Source organism: Hipposideros armiger, unplaced genomic scaffold, assembly GCF_001890085.2.
Source record: "Hipposideros armiger isolate ML-2016 unplaced genomic scaffold, ASM189008v1 scaffold_94, whole genome shotgun sequence".
Classification (NCBI taxonomy): Eukaryota; Metazoa; Chordata; class Mammalia; order Chiroptera; family Hipposideridae; genus Hipposideros; species Hipposideros armiger.
In genome coordinates this window covers 4,660,845-4,662,949 of record NW_017731444.1, presented here as the reverse complement: position 1 = coordinate 4,662,949, position 2,105 = coordinate 4,660,845, and the positions used below count along the sequence as shown (strand labels likewise).

General features: G+C 42.9%; 1 protein-coding gene across 1 annotated transcript in view; it reads right to left on the bottom strand.

Annotated features, from left to right (window-relative positions):
* The window catches only part of LOC109384390 (BPI fold-containing family A member 3-like), a 47,978-nt gene extending 46,087 nt beyond the window's left edge, over window positions 1-1,891 (bottom strand). Inside the window, 2 exon segments of the mRNA XM_019645699.1 lie at window positions 1,758-1,821; window positions 1,823-1,891. Coding sequence (XP_019501244.1) covers window positions 1,758-1,821; window positions 1,823-1,891 — 133 coding nt within the window.
* Between the last annotated feature and the right edge of the window lie 214 nt (window positions 1,892-2,105).

Here is a 2,105-nt window from a genome sequence, read left to right as displayed (position 1 = left end):
CCAGCACTGTTCCCATCCTCCCAAGTCCCCAATAAAAAAAAAATCTTAAAAAAAAAAAAAAAAAGAGAATCCATGTGTTTGGGAACTTGATCATTTAGTAGATGGAGAAAACAGGCTTATTATATGGAGAGAAGTGAGGCTGATCTCTAACTTACATACATAAAGATACATAAAGATGGTCTCCAAATGGATTAAAATCCTGCATGTTACAAAAAGAAGCAAAGTCTAGGGAAAAGACAAGGGCTTAAGACTTATCAAACACAAACCGTGAGATGAAATTTGGTGAGTTTGAAAATATTCCTGTTCAGTGAAGGACCTACCAACAATGTTGATAGATGACAGTTTGGGAGAAATGTTAGCAATGTTTACACCTGACAAGGGACTAATGTCAAAAATAAATTAACATCTCCTCAAATCAAAGGAGACAAAAAAAGACAAATAAACAAGGAAAACAAGTAATAAAATGTACAAAAAATAAAACAGGGAATTCAAAAAAGTGAAAACGGTTGACAAAATTATTATGAGATGCTCAAACTTCCTACTAATCAGATAAAGTAAAGTTAAAACAATTAGATCTCAATCAACTACACATCAGACTGGCAAAAATTACAAAGATAGTGTCATGTATTGAATTGTGTTCCCCTACCTGCAATTAATATATTGAAACCTTAACCGCCAATGTGATTATATTTGGAGGGCCTTGAAGGAGGTAATTAAGATTAAATAAAGTAATAAAGGTGGGGCCCTCATCCAATAGGACTGGTGTCCCTATAAGAAGAGAGACACCAGAGTGCACCCTCTCTGTGTCCACATTAAGAGGAAAGTGCACATAGCAAGTAGGTGGCCATCTGCAAGGCAGGAAGAGGGGTTGCACCAAAAGCCAACCTTGTGGACACCTTGATCTTGGACTTCCAGCCTCTAGAACTGTAAGAAAATATGTGTTATGTAAGCCACCCGGTCTGTGGTATCTTGCTATGGCAGCCCAGGTTGACTGAGACAGATGGATACTCTACAGTTTTGAGAAACATGGGGAAAGAGATGTGCTTGTTTATTACTGGAGTGATTGTAGAGGCGCAGCAACAGTGCAATCCGGCAGTCCTTGGGTAAATTGAGTTTGCATCTATCCTAGGGCCTTGCCATCCCCCTTCTGGGTATATCCCAGAGAAATTCTGCTATTGGTCCTAACAGGAACACATGCAAGGATGTTCATCTAAGCATAGTTTATAATGGAGGAGGGGAGGAAGTTACAGACAACTCAAGCATCCATCCCTGGGGAAATGGTCAGTGGTGGTGAAGTGGATAAAATCTCATGGACTTACTGCACCAGTCTGAAGCCACAGATGTCAATAGTATACATAGTGTCCAGTGAAACCAGCCCCAAACAATAAGATCTGTATGGCAATGCTATTTATGTAAATCAAAACGCCACATATTTTGATTTACAAAGATATGGGCTTATTTAAACACATATATTAAACACACTGCAGTGCCTTCCAAGGAAGAGGGGAATGGGAATGAGAGTAAAACACATAACATAAAATCAAATAAAGGAGGGGCATTGCCATGATTCATGATAATGATGATGTGCTAGAAATTGGTATATGATCAACTGAACCTTAATTGTCTGTACTTGAGGTCTAAGAAAAAAGGAAGAGGGTAAGTGATTGACCCGAGGTCACCTAGCAAGTCATTAGTGAGGCATAGATGATGCCTTTCCCACCCACCTGGTTACAGTGGGCAGAGAACATGGGCTTAACTTCTTGCCAGCGTGGACTTGCTGTCCATGTGGGCCTTGGCCAGGCCAGGCCAGGCCAGGCCAGGGCTGCTTGTGCAGTGCCAAGGACAAGGACCGCAAGCTGAGGAGGACCAGGAGCCTCCAGTGTGGACACATCTTGGGGTCTGGGACCTGCAGGTGTCAAGAAAAGTCAGATGGAACCCAGGCAGATGGCTGTGGGGGTGGCCTCTGGGATGGACGGACTCATGGTTTTCTGCAGGAAGATGACACCAGAGTTACTGCCCGCCCTCCCCGCAGCATGCTGTGGGGAGGTGTTGTGATGGGCTCTGGAAGCTGCTCACATGATGAAGGCATCAGGTGGAACCCTGGG